Raw genomic sequence first — 27,323 nt, 5'->3', positions numbered from 1 at the left:
TCTGTATGAGTGTGTACTCAGTCATATCTGACTCTTTGAGAACCCACAGACTGTAGCCTACCAGGCTCCTCTGTCCATGGGATTTCCCAGGCAAGAATACTGGAGTGGGTTGCCATTTCCTCCTCCAGGAGAACTTCCTGACCCAGGGATCAAACCCACATCCCTTACATCTCCTGCATTGGCAGACAGATTCTTCACTAATGCACCATGTGCTCCAAGCTAGAAATCCAAAAATGAAATATCTGCAGATACTGATGTGTGCCAGTAGAGAGCAGCATGGCCCTGTACTGCTGGTAGATCAAGAATTCTTTCTTTGACCAAACCTTAGTCAGGCTTTTTTGAGCCCACTACTTGAATAGGCCTGATCTTGGGCTTATCTTAATACGTGTAAAGCATAGTTTGGGCAAGAATTTTGCTAAGTCAGTTTAACTAGAATGCCCCATGATTGATATCTTCAACTCAGTTCAGTTCAGTCGCTCAGTCGTGTCTGACTCTTTGCGACCCCATGGACTACAGCATGCCAGGCTTCCCTGTCCATCATCAACTCCGGGAGCCTACTCAAACTCATGTCCATCGTGTCGGTGATGCCATCCAACCATCTCATCCTCTGTTGTCCCCTTCTCTTCCTGCCTTCAATCTTGCCCAGCATCAGAGTCTTTTCCAATAAGTAGGCTCTTCACATCAGGTGGCCAAAGTATTAGAGTTTCAGCTTCAGCATCTGTCCTTCCAAAGAATATTCAGGACTGATTTCCTTTAGGATTCCTTTAGGATTTCCTTTAGGATTCCTCTGCATCTCCTTGAAGAGTTTTCTCCAACACTATAGTTCAAAAGCATCAATTCTTCAGCGCTCAGTTTTCTTTATAGACCAACTGTCACATCAAAACATGACTACTGGAAAAACCATAGCTTTGATTAGATGAACCTTTGTTATTAAAGTAGTATCTTTGTTTTTTACCATGCTGTTGGTCATAGCTTTTCTTTCAAGGAGTAATTGTCTTTTAATTTCATGGCTACAGTCACCATCTGCAGTGATTTTGGAGCCCTCTCCCCCCAAAAATAAACTCTTTCACTATTTCCATTGTTTCTGCATCTATTTGCTATGAAATGATGGGCCTGGATGTCATGATCATACTTTTTGGAATTTTTTCACTCTCCTCTTTCACTTTCATCAAGACGCTTTCTGCCATAAGGATGGTGTCATCTGCATATCTGAGGTTATTGATATTTCTCCCAGCAATCTTGATTCCAACTTGTGTTTCTTCCAGTCCAGAATTTCTCATGATGTACTCTGCATATAAGTGAAATAAGCAGGGTGACAATATACAGCCTTGATGTACTCCTTTTCCTATTTGGAACCAGTCTGTTGTTCCATGTCCAGTTCTAACTGTTGCTTCCTGACCTGCATACAGATTTCTCAAGAGGCAGGTCAGGTGGTCTGGTACTCCTATCTCTTGAAGAATTTTCCACAGTTTATTGTGATCCACACAGTCCACACAGTCAAAGACTTTGGCATAGTCAATAAAGCAGAAATAGATGTTTTTTCTGGAACTCTCTTGCTTTTCCATGATCCAGAGGATGTTGGCAATTTGATCTCTGGTTCCTCTGCCTTTTCTAAGACCAGCTTGAACATCAGGAAGTTTACAGTTCCTATATTGCTGAAGCCTGGCTTGGAGACTTTTGAGCATTACTTTACTAGCATGTGAGATGAGTGCAATTGTGTGGTAGTTTGAGCATTCTTTGCCATTGCCTTTCTTTGGGATTGGAATGAAAATTGACCTTTGCCAGTCCTGTGGCCACTGCTGAGTTTTCCAAATTTGCTGGCATATTGAGTGCAGCACTTTCACAGCATCATCTTTCAGGATTTGAAATAGCTCAACTGGAATTCCATCACCTCCACTAGCTTTGTTCATAGTGATGCTTTCTAAGGCCCACTTGACTTCACATTCCAGGATGTCTGGCTCTAGGTGAGTGATCACATCATCGTTATTATCCGGGTCATGAAGATCTTTTTGTACAGTTCTTCTGTGTATTCTTGCCACCTCTTCTTGATATCGTCTGCTTCTGTTAGGTCCATACAATTCCTGTCCTTTATTGAGCCCATCTTTGCATGAAATATTCCTTTGGTATCCCTAATTTTCTTGAAGAGATCTCTAGTCTTTCCCATTCTGTTGTTTTCCTTTATTTCTTTGCATTGATCACTGAAGAAGGCTTTCTTATCTCTTCTTGCTATTCTTTGGAACTCTGCATTCATATGCTTATATCTTTTCTTTTCTCCTTTGCTTTTTGCTTCTCTTCTTTTCACAGATATTTGTAAGGCCTCCCCAGACAGCCTTTTTGCTTTTTTGCATTTCTTTTCCATGGGGATGGTCTTGATCCCTGTCTCCTGTACAATGTCACGAACCTCATTCCATAGTTCATCAGGCACTCTATCTATCAGATCCAGGCACTTAAATCTATTTCTCACTTCCACTGTATAATCATAAGGGATTTGATTTAGGTCATACCTGAAAGGTCTAGCTGTTTTCCCTACTTTCTTCAATTTAAGTCTGAATTTGGCAATAAGGAGTTCATGATCTGAGCCACAGTCAGCTCCTGGTCTTGTTTTTGTTGACTGTATAGAGCTTGGTCATGTCCAACACTTTGAGACTCCAAGGACTGCACCCTGCCAGGCTCCTCTGTCCATAAGGATTCTCTAGGCAAGAATATTGGAGTGGGTTGCCATGCCCTTAACCAGGGCATCTTCCCAACCAAGGGATGGAACCCTATCAAAGGATGGAACCCTCATTGCAGGTGGGTTCTTTACCAGCTGAGCCACCAGGGAAGTCCCCAGTTCTCACTGGAATCTAGTAATATCCTTTCCCTCACTCCTTCAGGCTAAGAATGGTGATCACTTTCTACTGAAGTCAGTCTCTGGGTGCCTCATCATGCCTTATCAATTCAGGTTCCTTAATCTTGGCTGCATCTTTGGAAATAATCTCATGAAAATCACTTTGGGGAAATCCTCTTGAGTGAATTATATTTTTGCTTGGTTACCATTTGATAAAACAAAATTAGGTGACAAAACAAAATTTACCACCCCAAAATGTATCTCTTCAGCTTGACAGTTAGTTTTGGCTGATTGTTTTTAAGAACCAAAAGGCTCAGGAAGTCTTTCTTATTACCTCCCTGTTAGCTGCCTAAAAGATTTTAGCTAAAGGGCCTGGTCCAGGACAAACCCTCTCACCGGAGAGATCTACAGAGAACATGGGCTACTGTGGTAGGAAGCTTATCAGGGCCTGGAGACCAAAGTCTATTCTGTGTCCCAATATCTCTATGGTATAAACAAACATTCCTTTATCAAATATTTGTTTTTCCATCTCCATATGAATTGCCTTTCTCCCCTTTAAAGCCCCACATCCCTACCCTCTTCTCTCAGAAGAAGATTCTCAAGTTAATTTAAACTTGTCTTTGGGCCTCAGTCCTATGGAATCTCCAAATATATGTAATTAAATTTAGTTTTTCTTCTGCTAATGTCAATTTAAGTCTTAGCTGAGTCAGAAGAACCTAGAAGTACAGAGGGAATTTTTTTCCTTCCCCAATATCTATATATTGAGTTTTGCAATTAGAGATTTTATCAAATGAGAGTTGAATTGTGTTGATGAGTTTATGCTGGATGAGAACAATCAAACTATCGAGAGAACAGTTAAATTTAGTAATAATTGAGTATGTCTTGATTTCCATTTAAGTTAAATACTAAAGCAGTATATAGGTTGTAACATGCTGTTTCATCAATTAAATATCCTTCTTATATGACTGCATGGATCATACATATAATCTCTCTCTTTTTTAAAAATCTTTATTGTTTAGTTGCAAAGTTGAGTCCACCTTTTATGTGACCCCATGGACTGTAGCCTGCCAGGTTCTTTTGTCCGTGGGATTTCCCAGGCAAGAATACTGGAGTGGGTTGCCATTTCATTCTCCATCATTGAATCTTATTTTGTTCTAATTTTTAATTTTCCCTTCTAAAAGTAAGAGGAGACTAAATAATTAAAGAAATTTATGTTCCAGAAATATCCAGCTTCTAAAACTAGACATACGGTTTTTCCATGAGGGTAATCTTAATTCTAAGAACAGGGATGTAGTCTTTAGAAAGACATTGGAGACCAAAGAGAAAAGATGCCAACGATTTATCTTTGTCTCACATCTGCTCTTTTCTTCACTCACTGTGTGACCTCATCTACTCTTCAATTAGCAGTGCAAATAAAATTTTACTCTCTTGGTGCCATCACTGAATTGTTTGAGATTAACTCCAAGTAATGCAGAGACTCTAGGTTTAGATACCCAGTCATAATCTGACTAGCCCACTGCTGCTGCTGCTGCTGCTAAGTCACTTCAGTCGTGTCCGACTCTGTGCGACCCCAGAGACGGCAGCCCACCAGGCTCTGCCATCCCTGGGATTCTCCAGGCAAGAACACTGGAGTGGGTTGCCATTTCCTTCTCCAATGCATGAGAGTGAAAAGTGAAAGGGAAGTCGCTCAGTCATGCCCGACTCTTTGTGACCCCATGGACTGCAGCTTACCAGGCTCCTCCCTCCATGGGATTTTCCAGGCAAGGGTACTGGAGTGGGGTGCCATCACCTTCTCCGGACTAGCCCACTAGGAATATCTATTCTTTCTTGATCATCTGTAACCAAATGGATCACCTTTAACACAATTGACTTTCAAGGTTCTAAGCTTGTAGAGTTCAAAGCATCCTTTTTAGCTACAAACATAACCTAAAAATGTTTATGATTTCCAGAAATTGTGATAATCTTTTCCAATATATAATTCATGTGATGGCCCAGAAATTCTATAAGGAAGTTACTATACGAACATCATGTATAGATAAACCACAAGAAACTTCAATCAATTGCTCAAGGTCACAATGATTAAGTGACAGAACTGGTACTTAAATTCAGTTCTGCCCCAGGTTTAGAGTTGGAGCTGTCAGCCACCTCATCAAACTCCTTATGGAGTCTTGGCTCAATGAGTTTATCCTATGAGAAGACAAAATAAGCTAGTGTAAGTGCTGGCTCTTTCATGGCCTGTTTTAATTGCTTCCTTGCTTCCTCTTTAATTGCTCAGTTGGTAAAGAATTTGCCTGCAATTCAGGAGACCCTGGTGTGACTCCTGGGTCAGGAAGATCCTCTGGAGAAGGGAAAGGCGGTCTAGTACTCTGGCTTGTATAGTCAGTCCATGGGGTCACAAAGGCTGAGCAACTTTCCCTTCCAGTTCACTTTAATAGAAAAGTAGCATTTTAAAATACCCAGAGAAATTGATAGAATTCACATCCTCAGACAACTCTATAAATATTGCTTTCATAACCTGGCTTTTGATAAGTACCAGGCAGCACAGAATCCAAAGTTTCTATCTCTGGAAAGCTAAACCTAATTTATTATTTCCTTCTTAAGCAAGATGTGAAGGCAAGCATGGGGCAGAGGAAGCGGTATATTCTAACAAAGTAGCAGAGGGAACATGAGGCTCTTCCTGTACCCTGCCACCTCCGTACTTGCTCACTTGTTCAGCCCGTGTGCACTTCATAGATAGTAAACTCATGTCTGATGTTTTGCAGTTTACAAAGGGTGTTTCCAAAGATGTTCATATTTCCCCATTTCTTATAGTAAGCAGAGATGTGTTATTCTCTTTTATATAAAGAAATAGTAGTTAAAATAATTGCCCTGCATTATACAATTTATCACAAGCAGACCAGGTAGCCTCGCTATCAAATCTATTTTCATTCACTACTTTGTGTTGTTTCAAGTCTAGACTTCAAGGGAAACAACGACATTTGATTTCTCATCTCAATGTATTTACAGTTATATGCTGACAATGTTGAACTTTCTCTGTTGTTCTCCGAAGAAACATTCTTTCTCATATGACTTTGCTAAGAATCACGGATGCCTGTTTATTGGTGACACCAACACCCTCCACATATCCATGTTTTGCCTTGCTAATGATTAACTGAACAAAATTCTTATTGACTAAACTTTTGATTCTTTCCTTCCCCCAGGGTCCTGAACTTTGTCTTGCTATCTGCCTGAATTGATAAACAATTCAATTTTAAATTCATTTTTTCATTGAGATAACATTGGTTTATAACATTAGATAAGTTTCATGCATACAAGATTGTATTTCTACTTCTGTAGAGACTATACTGTGCTCACTACCAAAAATTTAGTTTCCATCCATCTCCATACAGTGACTCTTTTTACCAATTTTCCATTCCCCTTTGGTGACCATTACTCTGCTTTCTATCTGTGTTCACTTTCATTTGATTTGTTATTTACTTTGTCCTTCTGTTTGTTTGCTGTTTAGTTTCCGCATATGAATGAAATCATGCAGTACTTGTTTTTCTCTGTCTGACTGAGGTCTGTCTATTAATATATTGCTGCAAGTGACAGTACTTCATCTTTTTTTTTAACGACTGAGTAGTAACAATCATTTTTTTAATAGTCCATCCTGAAAACAGGCTGGCCTCAGGGTGAGACAGTTTCTGACCTTCCTTTCCATCACACAGCTCTTCATCCCATTTCTCCACTCAGGGTGCTTTCTAGTCTGCTGACTTCTCTGCATGAAAGAAAACCCCTTTTGCCTAGCTTTCCCATCCCCAGCTTTCCTTGTGTGTGTGTGTGCACACGCCTGTGCACACACACACACTCAGTCATTTCAGTTATGTCCAACTCTGCAATTCTATGATCTATAGCCCACCAGTCTCCTCTCTTCATAGGATTCTCCAGGCAGGAATACTAGAGTGGGTTCCCATGCCCTCCTTTAGGGGATCTTTCCAACCCAGGGATCAAACCTGTCACCTGCGTCTCCTGCATTGTAGGTGGATTCTTTACCACTGGGAAAGCCCATCGTGGCATAAAACTGATAAATAAAAATTGTATAAATTGTACAGTGTGATGATTTTATATAAGTATATATTGTGAAGTGATTACCTTGATCAAACTAAATAACATGTTAATCATCTTTTATAGTTAGCTTTGTCTCTGTGAGGAGGACACAAAAAATCTACTCTCAGAAAATTTTGAGTATACAATACAGTATTACTAACTATAGTTACCATGCTGTACATTAGATTCCCAGAACTTATTTATTTTATAGCTGGAAGTTTGTACCTTTTAACCAACATCTCCCCATGCTCCCACCCAGTCACTTCCTGGTAACCATGCTTCAACCATGCTTCTATGAGTCTGAATTTTGGGAGTTCAATTGTAAGTAAGATCATATAATATATATCTTGCCTAACTCTTAAGATGCTTGCTGATCTATCAGAACATTCTACGTATCACAATGGTTCTTCTTCTACCTCGTCTCAGCCCCCCTGCCATTTTGCAATAAGCCTTTTAAACAAAATTTCTTTCTACTAAGTCAATCATTTTTGTTCTTTGATAATATAATATCACAGTCTAGAAGGGACATTCTCCATATCACTGTCAGGGTAAATGTTCTTTTGAAACAGTAATCTAACCTTATTCAAGGCCAGATATTCCTACGATCTTGGCTCTAGATTTTATCTAATCCCCTTCATAATACCAACCCTAATTTTAAAGTCTTTTATAATTCTTCACTTCTAATTACATATGCTTTATGTCCTAGTTGAGGGCTTCCCTGATAGCTCAGTTGGTAAGGAATCTACCTGCAATGCAGGAGACCCCGGTTTGATCCCTGGGTTGGGAAGATCTGCTGGAGAAGGGATTGGCTACCCACTCCAGTATTCTTGGGCTTCCCTTGTGGCTCAACTGGTAAAGAATCCACTAGCAATGGAGGAGATCTGGGTTCAGTCCCTGGATTGGGAAGATCCCCTGGAGAAGGGAAAGGCTACCCACTCCAGTATTCTGGCCTGGAGAATTCCATGGACTGTATAGTCCATGAAGTCTCAAAGAGTCAGACACCACTGAGCGACTTTCACTTTCACTTTATCCTAGTTAAAACAAGACACTTTTGTTGTATTATAAAACTGTATCTTTTTTCCTAAATCTGTGCAGAGGCCCACAACTCCTAGATTACTTTAGAATGCTCTATAATATTTTTCTAAAGTACAGTATGTGTGCTAAGTTTCTTCAGTCATGTCAGACTCTGTGCGACGCTATGGACTGCAGCCTGCCAGGCTCCTCTGTCTGTGGGATTGTTCAAGCAAGAATATTGGTTGCCATGCTCTCTTCCAGAGGATCTTCCTGACCCAGGGATGCAGTCTGCATCTCTTATGTCTCCTGCATTGGCAGATGAGTTCTTTACCACTAGAGCCACCTGGGTGTACCTCCCTTATATTAACTGTATCATATATATTACAGCATGGCTCATTTGGAAAGATACAGTTTTATTTTCCAGGATTTCTTCACTAGTTAGCATTTAGAACAGACAACTGCAAAACATCAGTGACCTAAAATGAAAAAAATTAATTTCTTGCTCATTCCACTTGAAGGCTACAACTCAGTTATGATGTAACTGGGCTCTGTGACTCTCATTTGTCTCCTTGTTCTAACACTGAAGATGAAGGAGGTATTATTTGGTGCATTATGTTCTCTTGGTGGAGGATAACAACATGAGTGACAGCCAAAACACACAAAGGCTTTCCAAACTTTTGCTCAGATATGGCCTCTGTCATGTCTTCTCATATTCTATTGCAAAAAGCAAATTACATAGTTAATTGCAGTAGAGAACTACCCTTCACTTTCAGGTAGCAAGGGTAGTGCACTGCTTCCCAGGGCTGCCACAACACCACAAACTAGGAGGCTTAAAGCATCAGAAATTTATTCTCTCAGAGTTCTGGAGGCTTGAAGTCCAAAATCAAGACATCAGCAAAGCCATGTTTCCCTTGAGATTGTGGATAGAATCATTCTTTGCTTTTTTTTTTTTTTTTTTAGCTTTGATGGCTTCTGTCAGTTCTTGGTGTTCCTTGGATTATAGACACATAATTCCAGTCTCTACCTCCATCTCGATATGGAGTTTTTTCCTTATATCTTTATATTGTCAACTTATAAGGACATCTTTAAACTTCCTTGGTAGCTCAGATGGTAAAGAATCAGCCTGCGTTGCAGAGACCTGGGTTCAATCCCTGGGTCTGTGGTATTCTTGCCTGGAGAATTCCATAGACAGAGGAACCTGGCAGGCTATGGTCCATGGGGTCACAAACAGTCAGACATGACTTAGTGATGTCTATATGATTAACAAATACACAAGGACATCATTCTATTGAATTAAGGGTCCTCTCTACTATAGTAAGATCTTAACTAGTTATATCCATAGTGGTTCTATTTCCAAAGCAGGTCACGTTCTGAGGTACCAGGGTCAAGACTTTAACATATATTTTGAGGGGACGTATAACAGATAAGGAACACACTCTTATAAGCAGATTATAAACCTGCCACCATTTTCTTCCTTCCTCCCTGTCTGTAATCTTTCAAGAATATAGACTATAAGAGTTACCTCAGAAATTGAGAGAGTAGAGGAATGGATCAAGATTCAAGGTAGAATTCTTAGGAGATGGCCAAAAAAATAGAAAGTGAACTGATTTTAGAGATCAGAGAAGAAACCCACAGTTGCAGTGGACCATCATAGATGAAAACTATTTCCATGGCTTCAGATATTCAGGTATTGCTCCAGTTCACCAGTCCCCTGGTGTAGTTGATTATGAGATTCCTACGAGCAATGGGAACATGCAAATTACACTTGAGTCTCTGTGCCCAGGGCGTCCCCAACCTTTCAGTGATCAGGAATCAGACTGCATTGCAGGAGACACAGGAGATGCTGGAGACACAAGTTTGATCCCTGTATTGGAAAGATCACCTGGAGAAGGAAATGGCAATGCACTCCAGTATTCTTGCTTGGGAAATCCCATGGACAGAGGAGTTTGCTGGGCTACAGTCCAAGGGTCGCAGAGTCAGACATGACTGAGTGACTGAGCAAACACACACTTTATATACAGAGGCAGAAGGCCTTAGGTAGGTTAGAATGATTGTGATGATGTCCTGCCCCTTTCAGATTTGGTGTAACTAGGTGATCTCATCAAAGAACAGAACTATTGGGAGCTAGCAAGAATTCAGTAAACTGATTAGAGATTAGAGAATTACTGGACTTGATTAAGCAATTGGGCAATATCTAAAAGAGTCTCTTCTCACTTTCCAAAAATATTCCTGGTTTCCACAGCTGTGGCATCTCCTCATGCCCTGAGGCCAATCCTGGTAGGAAAGAGGAGGAATTCAGAAGAAGCTGGAAATGGCGCAGGGAAGTGAAGACACTTAGCTGCTATTGGGCTAAGTCTTTGAATGGGCTCTTGGGTCAGTTGGCTAGGGTTCACATCCCAAGTCAGCCACTTAGTGGCTATAAATTTCTGCCGCTTACCTAACCTAACTGAGGGCTTCCCTACTGGCTCAGTGGTAAAAGAATCCTCCTGCAATTTAGGAGATGCATGTTTGATTCCTGGGTCAGGAAGATCTCTTGGAGAAGGAAATGGCAACACACTCCAGTATCCTTGCTGGGAAATCCCATGGATGAGGAGACTGGTGGGCCACAGTCCATGCAGTCACAGAGAGTTGGATATGACTGAGTGACTAACAACAGCACCTTAACTAAGCTTCAATTCTTTTGTCTTAAAATGATTATGAAATACTAACTCCAAGGGTTGAAGTGAGGATGAAAAGAGATAATCTGTGAAAAGTACTGAGTGTAGTTCCTGAGACATGATAAACCCTCATGAAACATTAGATAATTTTAGTAGTTTCACAAATTAGATCAGGGACTGTCCTATGACAAAACCTGCATTATATCCCAGGTTTCTCACTTTTCTTCCCCACACCTGAATCCTTATCTGGATATGTTAAATTCTTCTCTTATACAAACCAGACTTTTTTTCTGTCTGTCTGAGAATTAGTCCTGCTTCTTAGCTCTAGGTTTGTAGCAATATCTCTATCATCTGCTCGGTCTTTCTGCTCTTGTGTGACTGCCAGATATCTGACTCATAAATTACCATGTGCTCCAGTTTCTGACTCCTAACACCCACCTTTCTATTACCTTCTGCCCATGTTCCCTGAATTTCATTGTCCTAGCACTTTCTGCCTATCTGTTCTGTGATTATGTATATTTTTTCTTTGTAATCATGAAATATAATTCAAATCTGCATCATTTTAAAGATGAAGACTGACTTCACTCTCTCTTTACCATGAAGCTTCTTGACATAGTTGGTTTCCAAATCACAGTTGTACTTACACCTGCATATTTCAGGACAGGGTTGTAGGATGCACTTGTATAGGATATATGTGAAGATCACATAACTGGACACAAACTGGGTGGCATATAGAAGGTATACTCCATATTTCACTGTTTTTTTTTTTTAATTGCATTGTTGCTGCTGTAGGCCCATGAGTAAAGAAAAAGCCAGTTACTAGCTACAGACTAACATTGGACCAGTAACAAGACTCACTTACTATAAAAGTATAGTATTAATACTGTAACAAAATGATTTTTCATTTGCCACAAATTGGGAATAGAGTGTTCAGAAAGTGGTAAACTGGAGAAACTTAAACTTGTGAATTGGTATCATCTCTGAGAATGAGACCATCAAGGAGGAAGGGAATCAAAACAAGAGGGACATAGGATTTCACAATCTTTCTGGAAGCTGATGCTTCCTTGAACTCAAGGGTAACCACCTCCCAAAATAAAGAAAGCCGTGAAAAAACAGACCATAAAGTGAAAGACTTTTAAAGTATTCACAAAATTATCAGTGCCATTTTTAAAGTATAACAATATCACACTATGTCATGACGCATGTGGCAAAAATGTTATGAATTATAGTCTATTTTATATTGTTGTATTACTTTCAAATGTGCAACATTGTCTATTGGATAAAGCTAAGTTGAAATTAACAGTACAGTTTATAGCCAACAACCACTGTACTTTAAGGCTAACTCTATCAATTGGATAGTAAATATGTATCTGATAGAAATGAAAAGTAAAGTACTAAATTTGACATTGAAAAACCCTGAATTCCAAAAATTCTTAATGAAAATTCTTATCTTTCATTAAGATAAACAAAGATGTTGAGTTTTATAAGTCGCTGGCATTCAAATTATCGAAAATTTCAAAGAACCTATGTGCTCAACTGAGCGCTACTAAAAAGTTAATGATTGTGTCTCTCTTTCCTGATAAGACTCTCTCGGACTTCTCAGGAGTGGGAGAAGACTGTAGTCACTTTACTTTTTCAGGCTCATGGAATATCGAAAAGTGAAGCTGCATGGATGTGTTAAAGAGCTGTCAGACCCCTGGATTCAGGTGTAATATATAAAGAGCATGTAAATAGTCAAACAGGCTTCCCCCCTGCCCCCAACCATGATTCAGCGGTAAAGAATCCACCTGCCACGCAGGAGCGGCAGATGAAGTTCAGTCCATGGGCTGGGAAGATCCCCTGGAGGAGGTCACGGCAACTCACTCCAGTATTCTTGCCTGGAGAATCCAATGGACAGAGGAGCCTGGCGGGCTATAGTCCATAAGGTCGCAATGAGTCGGACATGACTGAAGTGACTTAGCATGAGCACAAATAACGAATCACATCCTCACAAGGAAAAAAAAAAGAAACTGAATTGGAAATCAATAAGACTTCTTAGATCTATCAAAGAAATGAGGTCATAGGGAAAACTGCAGTTCCCAAACCTAGAAAGACAGAATCCATAGAATAAGATCCGATGAAAGATTTGGAGCCAGTAACTGGTAGGAACTGATGAAATGCTGGAGGAGGCTGGGCATATAAGAGCTGACTTATTGGAAAAGACCCTGATGCTGGGACTGATTGAGGGCAAGAGGAAAAGAGGGTGGCAGAGGCTGATAAAAGCCTGGTGTGCTGCAGTTTGTTGGGTCATAAAGAGTTGGACATAACTTAGCGACTGAACAGCAACAACAGTTTGCTGTAATTTAAGAGTTAAAAACGCTGGAGGGCTCAGTTAGAGAAACTCTCCAGGCTTCTGAGAGGGTAACAGGCAAGAAGGTCAGGGGTCTCCAAGTGGAAGAAATAGCCTGCAAGTGTCAGACATTTTTATCTCCCTTAAGCGGCAAGAAAAAACAAACGATATTTTTTTCCTTCTCTATACAAATTTAAAAGGAAGTTTCTCTTAAAATTCTGTGTTGCCATGACACCTGGTTTCACCTGAAGTTAACCAATGCCTTTTTCTTATGGAAATGTTTATCTTGAGCTATGCTAATGTACTATGCATTTACCCCAAACTCTGTCTTCAAGTCGGTTCCACCTTTTGGGCTCAGAACCTACTTGATAAACCAGTATGTTATACTCTGATATTGTTCCTTTAATCTATGTAAATGACACTATTTATATGGTGCTCTGCCCTTCTTCAAGATTCAAGTTAATCCTTTTATGGCCCAAGATAAACCATTTGGAGCCAAGATTATCCAAAATTACATCTTATGGGTGAGGGGCCTGGTGCCATTCTAAGTTTTGAGACATTCCTTTCTTTCATTAACAGACTGCTGGTGACTATATAACATCCAGCTAAAGACTAGCAGGGGGTACTCTTTCTGCCCCCTTCTGATGCCTATGTCAGAAGCTTTCTCTATTTCCTTTATACTTTAATAAAACTTTGTTACACAAAAGCTCTGAGCTATCAAGCCTTGTCTCTGGCCCCGGATTGAATCCTTCTCCTCCGGGGGCCAAGAATCCCAGTGTTGTGATTCAACAACAACCTTTCACTTCTGTGAATTTTACTTCCAAGTCTCAATCAGATTATCATGGTGAAGAACCAATGGAGGAAGACCGCCTGGGTTCAGGCAGAGGGAGGGAAAAAATAACCATTTAAAAATAAACCTAGAGTGTTCTCCATAATAAGGGCCTTCTGGCTAAGGAGAAACATCTTACCAGCAATTTATCTGATATAGGGGAAGGGGAATACTCAACTACAGCCCTTTTGGCATTCCTGTCTCATAAAGGGGAGGTAAAAGATAATGGAGATCAAAGCAAGAACACTAGAGGAAACTAAAGTCTATAACACAACAGCAAACATTAAACACAGCCTATCTTTTAATCAGATAATATCCAACATTCTCACAATTCTAAATACTAGTGAAGATGTACAGCAAAAGGAACTCTAATTCATTGCTGGTGGGAGTGCAAAATGGTACAGCAACAGTGACAGTTTCTTGCAAAGCTAAATATAGTCGTAACCATTTGGTTTAGCACTCACACTGCTACATATTTGCACAAATGAGGTGCAAACTTATTTCCACACAAAAACCTGCACATGAATGTTAATAGAAGCATTACTGATAACTTTGAAAGCTAAAGCAGCCAAGACGTCCCTTAATAGGTGAGTAAATAAATAAATTCTGGTACCTTCAGATAACAGGATATCATTCAGCAATTAAGATAAATGAGGTATTAAATGATCAAAAGACATGGAGGAACTTTGAATGTACATCGCTTTAAGTCAAGAAGCCAGTCTAAAAAGGCTACGCATGCTCTTTGACTTCAACTATATGGCATTCTGAAGTCAGAACTACAGATAGGATAAATTATCAGCGATTGTCAGAAGTTCACAGGAGGGGAGGCAGGAGGAAGAGGTGGAGCATAAGATATTATTGTGAGGGGCTAGGGCAAAACTATTTTGTATGATACCATAATGGCAGATGCTTGGCATTAATTTGTCAACATTCACAGAAATGTGCAACACACAAAAAATGAACCTTAATTAAACTGTGTGTGTGTGTGTCTGTTGTCGTTCAGTCATGTCTGACTCTTTGTGATCCCATGGGCTGTAGCCCACCAAGCTCCTCTGTCCATGGAATTCTCCAGGCAAGAATACTGGAGTGGGTAGCCATTCTTCTGCTCCAGGGGATCTTCCTGACTCAGGGATCAAATCCGTATCTCTTGCATTATTTTAAGGCCCATTCTTATTTTAAACTATGTGATTCATACTTTATAAGATTATACAGAAAGTTCTTTAGGGCAAAACTTTTCTTTTGCACCCTTCAGGTTATAGTAGCTATCTAACACACATTAGGTGAACTCAGTGCCCCAAATGGAGCTAGTGGTAAGGAATCCGCCTGCCAAGGCAGGAGACTTAATAGATACGGGGGTTTGATTCTTAGGTTAGGAAGATACCTTGGGGAAGGAAATGGCAACCCACTCCAGTGTTCTTGCCTGGAGAATTCCGTGGACAGAGGAGCCTAGCAGGCTACAGTCTGTGAGGTTGCAAAGAGGTGGACACAACTTGGCGAATAAACAACAACATACTTTCACACATATTTTTTTTATTAGTAAATGAATCCTCATCATTTGAAAGATATTTTCTAAGGATAAATGTGTTTTAGACTTCAGTGGCTGCCAGCGTCACATGGTTTAGACCCATTTGTAATATCTTTACAGCCAATTGCTTACAACTGAAAGATAAGAGAGATGGCTTGAAAGCTAAATCTGTTCCAATTAGCCTATGCTTATATCCTGACGTTTTGGATCAAAGAATATCTTGGTAAACAATGATAGAAATCTTACAGATCCTTATCATTAAATGATGATAATTTTAAAATTAAGCTATGCAATAGTATTGAATATTACAATCTATATTAAACTTGTATATTTAACAATTACATCTTTTAACATAACACAAATAAAAAAAGGAAAATGACAAAGTACATAAAGGCAAAAGACATGCGAGTTAAAAATAAGCCTCTGTTTAACCCTGCTCTATTTTGATTTTCTTCTATCATAAAAAATTGCCATTTCTCAAAAACCATTCGTTTATTTTATTTTGGGTAGGGCTGGATATTAATGTCTTTTGTCATTAACAATGGCAGTTCTCTTAACTTTAGTTGTTGTTGTTGTTGTTGTTTTTTTAACACATCAGCCATTTTCACTCTGTTAATATGTATCCAATGTCCAGCCTGTGAGCTAATTACCAAATATCACCCTGTTTTAAATGTATACACAGACTAATAAGGAAATTGGACAAGTACATTTTAATTCTGGCACAATAAAATAAGAGCAGAGTTTCAAAGGCCATTTGAAGGGATATTCAGTCTTGCAAAAGTTAGGAAAGGTCTTTCAAAGTAAGTGCAATCAAATTAAAGACAAGAAATAAATGAGAACTAGTCAGGTTTTGAACTAACTGAGTTGGAGGTATTGATGAGGGTATAAGGTAGAGCAAAGGAGAATATCCTCCACTGAAAAGAGTAAGTGCAGAGACATGAAAAAAAAAAAACAAAAAAAAAAAAAACAAAGAAACCTTGGCCTTTTCTTGATTTGAAGTATAGCTGATGTACAATATTCTATGTTACAAGTGTACAATATAGTGAGTCACAATCTTTAAGGATTATGCTCCATTTGCAATTATTATAGTTCAGTCAGTACAGTCTCTCAGTTATGCTGTACTCTTTGTGACCCCATGGACTGCAGCACACCAGGCCTCCCTGTCCATCAGCAATTCCTGGAGCTTGATCAAACTTATGTCCATTGAGTTGGTGATGCCATCCAAACATCTCATCCTCTGTTGTTCCCTTCTCCTCCCACCTTCAATCTTTCCCAGTATCAAGGTCTTTTCCAGTGAGTCAGTTCTTCTTATCAGGTGACCAAAGTATTGGAGTTTTAGCTTCAGCATCAGTCCTTCCAATGAATATTTAGGACTGATTTCCTTTAGGATGGACTGGTTTGATCTTGCAGTCCAAGGGATTCTTAAGAGTCTTCTCCAACACTGCAATTCAAAAACATCAATTCTTACTGCAGTTCAAAAGCATCAATTCTTTGGTGCTCAGATTTCTTTATAGACAAACTCTCACATCCAAACATGACTACTGGAAAAACCATAGCTTTGACTAAATGAACCTATGTTGGCAAAGTAATGTCTCTGCTTGTTAATATTCTGTCCTAGCTTTTCTTCCAAGGAGAAAGTATCTTTTAATTTCATGGCTGCAGTCACCATCTGCAGTGATTTTGGAGGCCAGAAAAATAGTCTCTCACTCTTTCCATTGTTTCCCCATTCATTTGATGTGAAGTGATGGGTCCAGATGCCATGATCTTAGTTTTCTGAATGTTGAATTTTAAGCCAACATTTTCACTCTCATCTTTCATCTTCATCAAGAGGGTCTTCAGTTCTTCTTCACCTTCTGCCCAAAGAGTGGTGCTATCTGCATATCTGAGGTTATTGATATTTCTCCTTACAATTTTGATTTGGGCTTCATCCAGCCCAGCATTTCACATAATGTACTCTGCATATAAATTAAACAGGCAGGGTAATAATATATAGCCTCGACTTACTCCTTTCCCAATTCGGAACTAGTCCATTGTTCCATGTCCAGTTCTAACTGTTGCTTCTTGACCTGCATGCAGATTCTCAGGAAGCAGGTAAGGTAGTCTGGTATTACCATCTCTTGAAGAACTTGCCACAGTTTGTTGTGATCCACAAAGGCTTTGGAGTAGTCAAAATATTATGTGTGTGTGTATATATATATATATATATATGAAATATTATAAAATATAAGCAATATTCCTGGTCTTGTGCAGTATATCCTTGAAGCTTATTTTATAGCTGCTAGTTTGTACCACTTAATCCTCTATGCCTATCTTTCCTCTCCTTCTTTCCCTCTCCCCCCTGGTAACAGCTAGTTTGTTCTCTACATCTGCGTGACTGCTTTTTTTGTTATTGTTATATTCACTGGTTTGTTGTATTTTATAGATTCCACATACAAGTGATGTCATACAGGATTTGCCTTTCTGTCTGACTTATTTTATTTAGCATAGTGTCCTGCAAGTCCATTTTTCTCATTCTCTTATCTAAATTTCAATGCTGTCAATGACTAACTTTACCTGGAAATTCCACACTATATCATTGAGCATGTGATTGGGAGCAGAGATAAGTGAGATTTTAAAAACAGTAATCCAAAGGTGAGTTCTATTGCATTATTCCTTTAGCTGTCATCTGTTTTTGATTTTCAGGGTTGCTCAAGAGTTAAAGGCAGAGATTTTTAGATAAAATGTGTTTTCCAAGTGACCTGTTAAGACACAAGCAAGTACTATAAATCCCTTTTTGAAAAGTCTCCCTAAGCTAATCTAGGTCTTCTGATGCGGGGTCATTTTCTTCTCTTTTCTTTCTCCTCTAGGCAGTTTAATCTTTCAAAAGTCAACCTCACCCTTTGATTGAGTAAGTGACATTCTCTTACAAATTCTCTTATATTTTGCTCCATCCTGCTTACATTTTTCTTCCTCATCTTTACCTTTACTTCCTTTTCCTCCTTCTCCTTAACCCAGTGATGGCTACTGGCAAATTTAGAAATTTGCCTAAGAGCCAAGAATGATAAATAACTGGAGAACCTCTAATATCTGTGCGAATAAATATGACTGTGTGGCTCACTGCACCAGCAGGTATGATTCCATATTTGTTTTACCCCATTGCCTCACGAAATCCAGAAAGCCTAGACTCACAAGTTAATCTCCGCCTCCTTCTCTGGTATTCAGAATAAAAACTCACCAGAAACATTCCAAATGCACAGTAGTTCTCATCTGTTTTTGCAGCTTGAAACCTGAGTGGGGATTGAAGAAAACTGAATTGGATCACCCAGTTTCTGTCACAGGATCATCTGGACAGGTTTTATCTCTATTATTATTGCTGATATTAATATTTGGATTTCAGATATAGAAAATACAGAATTACTTATTATAAAACTATATTAAAAAGGAAATATAGAAAATAAAGTTTTTTATCAATATTTTACTTAGTGTAAAGCAAATAATCACTTTGTGATAAAAGATCACTTATCATTAAAAATAATATATTTATATAATGTTTTGCTGTTTAAATTAAAGAGTTTTAACATAAAACTTAGTATCATAGTTGCCTTGTAAATCCTGCATGTTAAACAGGTTCTCTATTTTACTGAAGTGAGAACAAAGCAAGCAGAATAGAAAAGTTAAAGTGGAGACTGAATTCTAGTCAGATGTTTACTTCTGTGAAATATGTCAGAAGCAATCTGTTACTAACAGGGAACTTGCAAATATTACTGTTATTTTTAAGTGAGAGATATTTGACCTTCAAGAGCAGAAATCCAAGTCCTTAGTAAGTAGTTGAAAAGGTACACCATTGGCAGGACAGTGGCTGTTTCATTTAGGAATTGTTAGTGGATACTAGAAAACCTGAAGAGATTTGATCTAACAATGAAACAATTGAGTTTAATAAAGATTTTTTAGCATCTATTTTGTGACACAGTACTATGGTTCAGGATAGAAAAGTGTCCAAAAGGATATTCTCTCCTTTCAGCCACGTTGCTCAAATCCAAATTAGGTTGTAGAAGGTGAGGCTGAAGCAAGGCCTTTGCATCAGTACTCATCCTGATATTCAGACTTATCACTGTGCCTGTTAACAGCAGAGGAACTCACAGAGCATATACTCGCTGAATGAAAGGCAGACTGGGGAGTAGAGGAGGGGAAGGTGGAGAAAGAGAGAAAGAAAGAGGAAGGGAAGGGGAAATACAAAGAAAAGAAGAAACATATTTCTTTCCTCTACTGAATTCATGAATCACAATTCTAATAATTTTTAGTCAGTGTTTCTAGACAATAGCACCCTACACACTCAGTTAGGGAATGAAGTTGACAATTTTGAACTGAACTATGTCTTTTGAGAAAGAAAAAAGCAGCTGGAGGTGAATCTGTACATTACAAGATGAGACCGCTTACCAAAAGAAGCTAAACAAAGCAAGAGATTTTATTATATGCCACCTAGTTTAACCCTGAGATTAAAATTGACCATGAAGGGTCAGTCAGAAGTCAGCCAACTGTTTTTGATAATAAATCAGCTACTCCCACTTGACTATAAGCCAATTCTTACAAACCTGGCAGAACACCAAGCAAGTTGTTCATATGAATAAACAAATCAATAGGCAGGACAAGGTATGCCTTTTGTACACATTTTTTTTCCCCTAGTGATTATATGAGCAATAAATTTCTATATAAACCATTAAAAAAAACAACTGGCAGTATAAAATGGGAACACTTCAGATATCTTCAATTTATAAATCAATCATAAATTACCTGCTATATATCATTTAGGAAAAAAAAACCACTTCTGATAGACAAAATTGACCCAAATGATTAAAATAACCAATAAACTTATGAAACATCAAAACATGAAAAGTTATAAAATATCTTTGATGTACAGATTTTTAGGGGTTTCCCTGATGGCTCAGATGGTAAAGAATCTGCCTGCAATGCAGGAGACCCAGGTTCAATCCCTGGAAGATTCCCCTGGAGAAGGGAATGGTTACCACTTTACTATTCTTGCCTGGGAAATCCCATAGAGAGAGAAGTTTGGCAGGCTACAGGCATCCCTGATGGCTCAGCAGGTAAAGAATCATCCTGCAGTGCAGGAGACACAGGAGACCTGGGTTCGATCATGTGTATGAGAATATAACAACTTATCCTACAGGGTTGTGTTTTTTTTTTTTTTTTTGACAGTGGATAAAAGGGAGGTCCTACCATGTGTAAAACAGTCCGCTAGTGGGAAGCTGCTGTATAGCAGAGGGAGCTTAGCTCAGTGCTCTGTGATAACTTAGAGGGGTGAGATGGAGGGCAGAAGGGAGGTTCAAAAAGAAAGGAATGTATGTGTACCTATAGCTGGTTCACTTTGTTGTACTGCAGAAACTATGGGCTTTCCTGGTGGCTCAGTGGGAAGGAATCTGCCTGCCAGTGCAAGAGATGTGGGTTTGATCCCTGGGTCAGGAAGATTGGGAAGATCCCAAAGATCCCCTAGAGAAGGAAATGGCAACCTACTCCAGTATTCTTTGCTGGGAAATCTCATGGATAGAGGGGCCTGGAGGGCTACAGCCCATGGAATTGCAAAGAGTTGGACATGGTTTAGCTACTAAACAATAACAACAGTCCTGAGGCAGTCTTGTAACTGAATATTGCCCAGTTCTCTGGCATGATGAGCCTCACTTTACTCAGTAATACCTCAAGTCTTAAAAGAAAAATAAAGGAGATCCTGTGAGGGTAATATCAAAGAAGGATAACATTTGTTGAGATGCTATATCACAAACTCAGAATGGAGTAAGTTTGCAGAGGAAAAAGGTAATGAGAGAAGTTGAAAGGCAATAAAGGAAAGTTTGTCTAATTAAAAAGTCTAAGGCTTACTCTGAACATGAAATGAGGTATCATGGGATCAGGCACTGTCAATGATAACCATGTTGTTTAACCTTATAATTTTCACACAAGTCACTCAATGAGAGTGTCAACTTTACTGATGAAGTGAGAGAGAAAACTATAAGTAATGCTAGGGGGTCATACAAAAATCTTTTGTACCTTCAAGAATCCATGTCTTAGACATATCCATTACAGTGTCATTATTTTCATCTTTTTAATATACTCACCAAGCATTTTATTTTAATTTTTTCATTGAGTGGAACATATTCAGGATCAAAGAAAGCTTTGACTTTGACATCTGGCAATAGCTATCAAATATGGCCATTAAAATTTATTGTTATTTAATGTATACAGAATTAAGTAAAGGGATTTTTTGCCAAAATATTGCTGCATTTTCTCAATCTGTTAGTCTTTTTATATGTCTTATCAGTTTTGACAGAGAAATCAAGGCTCTACTCAATGTATCACACATTTTGTGCATAGTTTTAAGACATGTAACATTTTTGTGCTTTGCACTACTTATTCTTTTATATGTTAGAATTAAGTCACTTCAGTCATGTCTGACTCTGTGCGACCCCATAGACGGCAGCCCACCAGGCTCCTCCGCCCATGTGATTTTCCAGGCAAGAGTACTGGAGTGGGGTGCCACTGCCTTCTCTAGTAATAGGATTAGAAACTCTTAAAGCAACAAGGCTATGTTATACATTTCTTTAATATTATTACCCTATTTGTTCAACATGAAAGAAATGCTAGACACCCAAGAGAAATTTGATGCACAGGACTACTATTCATATTAAAACCACTTAAAGTGCACGTGAAGTGGAAAACATACCTTTTTTTCTTTCAGTGTACCACTCCATGATGAGTTCTTCCAAACCTGCCTATAAAGATTACTTCGGCAGAATCGGTGGAATGCCATTGTATAAAAAATTTATCAAGTGTTGGCATAATGTGGAGAAATTTGAGGCAAAACCAGATGACGTTGTCATTGTCACCTATCCCAAATCTGGTAAGTCTCTTTGTTATGTCAAAGTTGTTCCCTTTTCACCTAGAAAAGAAAAATCCACCGTTTCTGTTAAATATTAAGCCATTTCTCCCACATTCATTCTCCGTATTAAATGACAGATTATAAAAGTTCTGGTATATACACAGACGATAGTGGCATATTATAGCTCTGTTCTCTCCATATAAGTTAAATAAGCAGGGTGACAATATACAGCCTTGACGTATTCCTTTTCTTATTTGGAACCAGTCTGTTGTTCCATGTCCAGTTCTAACTGTTCCTTCCTGACCTGCATACAGGTTTCTCAAGAGGCAGGTCAGGTGGTCTAGTATTCCCATCTGTTGAAGAATTTTCCACAGTTTATTTTGATCCACACAGTCAAAGGCTTTGGCATAGTCAATAAAGTAGAAATAGATGTTTTTCTGGAACTCTCTTGCTTTTTTGATGATCCAATGGATGTTGGCAATTTGATCTCTGATTCCTCTGCCTTTTCTAAAACCAGCTTGAACATCTGGAAGTTCACAGTTCACGTATTGCTGAAGCCTGGCTTGGAGAATTTTGAGCATTACTTTACTAGCGTGTGAGATGAGCGCAATTGTATGGTAGTTTGAGCATTCTTTGGCATTGCCTTTCTTTGGGATTAGAATGAAAACTGACCTTTTCCAGTCCTGTGGCCACTGCTGAGTTTTCCACATTTGCTGGCATATTGAGTGCAGCACTTTCACAGCATCATCTTTGAGGATTTGAAATAGCTCAACTGAAATTCCATCACTTCCACTAGCTTTGTTCGTAGTGATGCTTTCTGAAGCCCACTTGACTTCACATTCCAGGATGTCTGGCTCTAGGTGAGTGATCACACCATCGTGATTATCTGGGTCATAAATCTCTTTTTTGTACAGTTCTTCTGTGTATTCTTGCCACCTCTTCTTGATATCGCCTGCTTCTGTTAGGTCCATACCATTTCGGTCCTTTATGGAGCCCATCTTTGTGTGAAATGTTCCCTTGGTATCTCTCATTTTCTTGAAGAGATCTCTAGTCTTTCCCATTCTGTTGTTTTCCTCTATTTCTTTGCATTAACCGTTGAGGAAGGCTTTCTTATCTCTCTTTGCTATTCTTTGGAACTCTACATTCAGATGCTTATATCTTTCCTTTTCTCCTTTGCTTTTCATTTCTCTTCTTTTCACAGCTATTTGTAAGTCCTCCTCAGAGAGCCATTTTGCTTTTTTGCATTTGTTTTCCATGAGGATGGACTTGATCCCTGTCTCCTGTACAATGTCACGAACCTCATGAGAAACGCTGGGCTGGAAGAAGCACATGCTGGAATCAAGAGTGCTGGGAGAAATATCAATAACTTCAGATATACACATGACACCACCATTATGGCAGAAAGTGAAGAGGAACTAAAAAGCCTCTTGATGAAAGTGAAAGAGGAGAGTGAAAAAATTGGCTTAAAGCTCAACATTCAGAAAACGAAGATCATGGCATCTGGTCCCATCATTTCATGGGAAATAGATGAAGAAACAGTGGAGACAGTGTCAGACTTTATTTTTTGGGGCACCAAAATCACTGTAGATGGTGATTGCAGCCATGAAATTAAAAGACACTTACTCTTGGAAGGAAAGTTATGACCAATCTAGATAGCATATTAAAAAGCAGAGATATTACTTGGCCAACAAAGATCTGTCTAGTCAAGGCTATGGTTTTTCCAGTAGTCAAGTATGGATGTGAGAGTTGGACTGTGAAGAAAGCTGAGTGCCAAAGAATTAATGTTTTTGAATTGTGGTGTTGGAGAAGACTCTTGAGAGTCCCTTAGACTGCAGGGAGGTCCAACCAGTCCATCCTAAAGGAGATCAGACCTGGGTGTTCTTTCGAAAGACTGATGCTAAAGCTGGAACTCCAATAGTTTGGCCACCTCATGCTAAGAGTTGACTCATTGGAAAAGACCCTGATGTTGAGACACACGGGGGGCAGGAGAAGGGGACGACAGAGAATGCAATGGCTGGATGGCATCACTGACTCAATGGACGTGAATCTGAGTGAACTCCGGGAGTTGGTGATGGACAGGGAGGCCTGGTGTGCTGCAATACATGGGGTTGCAAAGAGTCTGACATGACTGAGTGACTGAACTGAGCTGAACTGATAGCTCTGTTCTAAAACCACAATCTGTACATATAATTTGAGCAGCACAGTGATAAATGGGTATTGTTGGCCATATAAGAAAGTCACATAATATAGATGGGTGACTATAGAACCATCAGTAAAATTTAAAATTACCCTTCTGTCTTTATGTCATTGTTGTCATTGCTGTATAGAGAAAGTATAAGTATTTTTCATGGATTTTTTAAAAAATTAGCACTTTTTAGCTAATAAGTTCCTCTTTCTAATGTCCATCTCTGAAGCTCTATTCTGTATTTTCCTGAAATTAACTTGTTAGTCATAGTCTTACAATCTTAGAACTTTAGAAATTAGAAAGTCCAATCCAGACTTCTTCTCTATGTGGTTGTTCCAATTAGTACTTAAATATGTCAAACGTTTAATATACCTTAGGTTATTCTGACTCTAAAGTGTTCTTCCATTCTCTTTCCTGTCTGGACCAATGTCAGCACAAAACCGAGGACATATGAGTGCTATTTCAGAATCAGGTTCTCTTAACTTCTTCATCTTCCATATTCAATCAATCAATCTGTTTTGCCCTTTTAGTCTCATAGATATGCCTCAGAGTCAGTTTCTAGTTTCCTTGTCACCTTCTTATGACCCTTCATTCCATTATTGTATTTACTCTGCCACTAGAGGAATTCTTCCAAAACATGATCCTTATAACCTTGCTTTCTTGCTTGATGTATGGCAATGACCTTTAAAATCTTTTAGAAATGACTTGAACTCTAGTATGAATTACAAGGCTTTGTAGGCTTGGTGTCTGCTTGACACTGCATCCTCATCTCCATTCATCCCTTCAAGTAGCCTCTGATTTAGGTTTTATAATCTACATCCATGGAGATGGAAATGGCAACACACTCCAGTATTCTTGCCTGGAGAATCCCTTGGACAGAGGAGCCTAGCAGGCTGCAGTTCATGGGGTCGCAGAAGAGTCACAACAGAAGCAAGCTACATCCAATTCATTTCCTCACCACTTTACTATTTGTAAATGTCTGGCGATGATTTTAAAAAAAGGAGAGAGAGTTCTTCTGTCTGATAGAGCTCTCTCCTATCTTACACAACTAGTGAATTTCTGCCAACAATTTGTTAAGGCCAAACTCAATTGCCTAAAGTCGCTTCTTTCTTGCGGAAACATCATGGCAACAGCAGAAGCGCATAAAGTCCTCCTTTGCTGCTGCTGCTGCTGCAGCTGAGTCACTTCAATCGTGCCCGACCCTGTGCGACCCCAGAGACGGCAGCCCACCAGGCTCCCAGGCAAGAACAGTTCTTTAAATCCCTGTGCCCATCTGTATTACAGCATCTTAAGAAAAATGAAGCGTAATTATTGAGCACTGTTTCTGACTCTTCTGAGGGCCCTTGAATATCACAGGACAAGGACCAGACTTATTCTTTTCTATAGTCTTTGCACTAGGACTCAACCTGAGGCATAAAAGCTATTGAGAAACCCTGTGGTTGAAAGCGTGCTTACTTTTTAGATGTGAAAATTTAGATCCAAATAAGTTATCAGCTTGTACAATATCACAATTCATTTTTGACAAAGTCAAATTTCTATCATAGGTGTATTTTATTACAACTGTGTTCATCCTTATTTTTGATGCTATGTTTGGATCCTATAAGAGTAAATATTAGGGCAAATAGTTTTTGTGTCCTTCCGTCATTCTGACAACTTTCAAATACTATTTCATTGGTAGCTTCTTACTTTATCCAACTACAAATACATTGATCCCTGCATTATCAATATGCATTGTCAATGAGAGACTCAGGTGTGTTTAATTTTTTCAGGTACAACGTGGGTTAGTGAAATTATATGCATGATTTATACTAACGGTGATGCGGAAAAGTGCAAACAAGAAGTCATTTTTAATAGAGTTCCTTACCTGGAATGTAGCACTGATCACTCTATGAATGGTAATACATAAGTTAATTTTAAAAGCTTTACACATATATTTTAATGTGTGGGTGTAAATGGTACAAGAAAGACTGTATGAAAAATAGTATTTTTTGGCAATAGTATTAACTGGCAATTAGTATTATGTCATCTACATAGGGAGGTATGTAAATTTAAATCTTGACAGAGTTTATAGTATAGCATATTCCTGGAATAGAGTGAGTGAGGATAGTTCTGACATGCTTTCATTAGAGCCTAGTAATATATGAGAATTATATCTCTCCTTGGGATAGATGCAGTGATACTTTAAACACTAGGGACATATCCATAAATTTTCAAGGATATGCAAAAAGATGTTCATCACAGATTCTGTTATTATTATAAAAAATTAGAGACAATATAAATGTTCATCAATGGAAGGTAAAAATGACATGAAGTCATTAAACATTATGATATCATATGTCTGTTTTCACTGAAGTGTTGGTATAAAATATTAAGAAAAATGCAGTTATACAATATTAAAAAATGTCATCTGTGTGTCTGGTATTTATATGGCTATGAGTCTGGGCATATAGATATAGTTGTATGGCAGGATGCTTACCAAAATGTTAATAATGATTTTTTTCAAAGTGGGGAAAATTTATTTAATCTATTTTTTTCTGTATGATTTTATCTATATAAACTTCTGTCACAGTAAATACATATCATTATTAAGAACATAAAATAGAATGCATAGATGTTTCTATTTTAAAAATCTGTAAAAATCCATACAAGTATTTATAATTTTTGAAGTTGTCCAACTTTTTTTTTTTTTAAATTAGGAGTAAAACAATTAAAGGAGATAGCATCTCCTAGAATAGTGAAGACTCACCTGCCTGCTGAGCTTCTTCCAGTCTCATTTTGGGAAAAGAACTGTAAGGTAACAGAGTCAAGTGTTCTTAGAACTTCACCCAACTCAAAGAATGTTACAATGATAAAGTTAGGTAATATCCTGCATCTTATATACACTTGTTTATTTATTTCTTCACTGAATCTATAAACATTTTTAAAATGTGGATCATAGTATAGTTAGAAAGTCTAGACTTGAATTCTAACTCCAGAGCTGATTCTCAGAAAAACAGATAAACTCTC

General features: G+C 38.6%; 1 protein-coding gene across 2 annotated transcripts in view; it reads left to right on the top strand.

Moving 5' to 3' along the window:
- The window catches only part of LOC101120331 (sulfotransferase 1E1), a 57,994-nt gene that overhangs the window by 16,462 nt on the left and 14,209 nt on the right, over window positions 1-27,323 (top strand). Inside the window, exons 1-4 of one of the 2 annotated variants that reach the window (XM_027971053.3) lie at window positions 18,500-18,598; window positions 21,992-22,153; window positions 26,087-26,212; window positions 27,014-27,111. In XM_027971053.3, coding sequence (XP_027826854.1) covers window positions 22,003-22,153; window positions 26,087-26,212; window positions 27,014-27,111 — 375 coding nt within the window. In that variant the 5' untranslated portion in view covers window positions 18,500-18,598; window positions 21,992-22,002. Of the gene's footprint in view, window positions 1-18,499; window positions 18,599-21,991; window positions 22,154-26,086; window positions 26,213-27,013; window positions 27,112-27,323 lie in introns of those variants that run through there. The other variant, XM_042251487.2, reaches the window with a different exon arrangement.

Source organism: Ovis aries, chromosome 6 (genome assembly GCF_016772045.2).
Source record: "Ovis aries strain OAR_USU_Benz2616 breed Rambouillet chromosome 6, ARS-UI_Ramb_v3.0, whole genome shotgun sequence".
In the NCBI taxonomy this organism is placed as follows: Eukaryota; Metazoa; Chordata; class Mammalia; order Artiodactyla; family Bovidae; genus Ovis; species Ovis aries.
The sequence above is the reverse complement of the archived record's forward strand: the minus strand, read 5'-3'. Positions and strand labels throughout refer to the sequence as shown.